The 1328-nt window shown below is 36.4% G+C and overlaps 1 protein-coding gene across 1 annotated transcript; it reads left to right on the forward strand.

Annotated features, from left to right (window-relative positions):
- Positions 1-160: 160 nt before the first annotated feature.
- On the forward strand, positions 161-983 carry LOC110107320 (uncharacterized WD repeat-containing protein C2A9.03-like; the record flags this gene model as incomplete). The annotated part of the gene is made up of 1 exon (XM_020837556.2): positions 161-983. A coding segment is annotated over one exon (444 nt), but the record flags the coding sequence as incomplete, so codon positions are not given.
- Between the last annotated feature and the right edge of the window lie 345 nt (positions 984-1328).

Below are 1328 nucleotides of genomic sequence, written 5' to 3' on the forward strand. Positions count from 1 at the left end.
GCAGGATTTAAAGTTGTTATTTTTGCTGTTTGGCAGAATTTAGGCTAAATCTGCTGCCAAACAGCCTCTAAGATTGTTCAATCATTAGAATAAAAACTATATAAATGAGTTTTAAAATGAAGAAATATAAGTCTTGCACTAAGCGCGCTGGATATATTGACCCATAAACACTCGATTTTCTATCTTCCAGACCATCCAAGATCTTCATGGCCATGTGGACTACTCATTTGCGTCAGCATGGCACCCTGATGGTTCCATGTTTGCAACTGGCAATCAGGACAAGACTTGTCGGCTATGGGATGTGCGCAACCTCTCCAGCTCCGTCGCCGTTTTAAGAGGCAACCTCGGAGCCATACGATCGATCCGTTTTAGCTCTGATGGTCGGTTCATGGCCATAGCAGAGCCAGCAGATTTTGTTCATATTTTTGATGTTGGAAGTGATTATAGCAAACGTCAAGAACTTGATTTCTTTGGTGAAATATCTGGCATGTCATTTAGCCCTGACACTGAGTCTCTCTTTGTTGGTATATGGGATCGCACTTATGGCAGCCTCCTTCAGTATAACCGGCGACACAACTATTCCTATCTTGATTCCTTTTTTTGAGGTAAAATTTAGCTGCAGGGTCTTTGAAGCTTGCTGCTGTAGAATCATCTCAGACTTGGCTTGTTTTGCCTTAGAAAGCAGTGCAGATCATATGATATTAGTTCAGGCTTAGAGGTGGACGTGCCAATGATACTAGAAAATCATCTTTGTCTTCTCAATAATGTTGTAACCCTGCTGAAATGTATAAAGAAATGCTGTACAGTAGTTCTTAGAGAGTGCCCTCGAAGTAGAAATGAAATTTCATTGTAGATTGACCTGGGACTTCAATGTTCTTGTAAACTTCTACAGTTTTTAGTTGCAGCATTTTCCAACTTTTTTGTTTCCTTTCTTTTCAATTGAACAGCAATTCCAAGAAGGTTTTCTGTTATTTTTGCATCAATTCACTGTTGTGGGATGCATCAGTTGATATTAAAGCCAAATTTCATTCTCTTCAGTCTATTTCCTCATATGTGTAATTTGTGGTCTCGTTTATTTTGATTGTTTTTATTATGGTCGAAGAAGGTTTAAGAGTAACTTCACTTTCATTTGGGATGGAGTGACGACTCAATATGGAGAGATGATCTAATGTGAGAAAGAAATTATTAAGATACGTAAGTGTATTAAGTTTATTCATTGAATGTCTAAAAAACATGTCAATATAAAAAATAATTAGGAATCATTTGATATCATTTTTTTATATTTTTTTCATTTTGATTTAAAATAGAATATTTTTGGTATATTTAAA

This window comes from Dendrobium catenatum, unplaced genomic scaffold (genome assembly GCF_001605985.2).
Source record: "Dendrobium catenatum unplaced genomic scaffold, ASM160598v2 original_scaffold_42301, whole genome shotgun sequence".
Lineage (NCBI taxonomy): Eukaryota > Viridiplantae > Streptophyta > Magnoliopsida > Asparagales > Orchidaceae > Dendrobium > Dendrobium catenatum.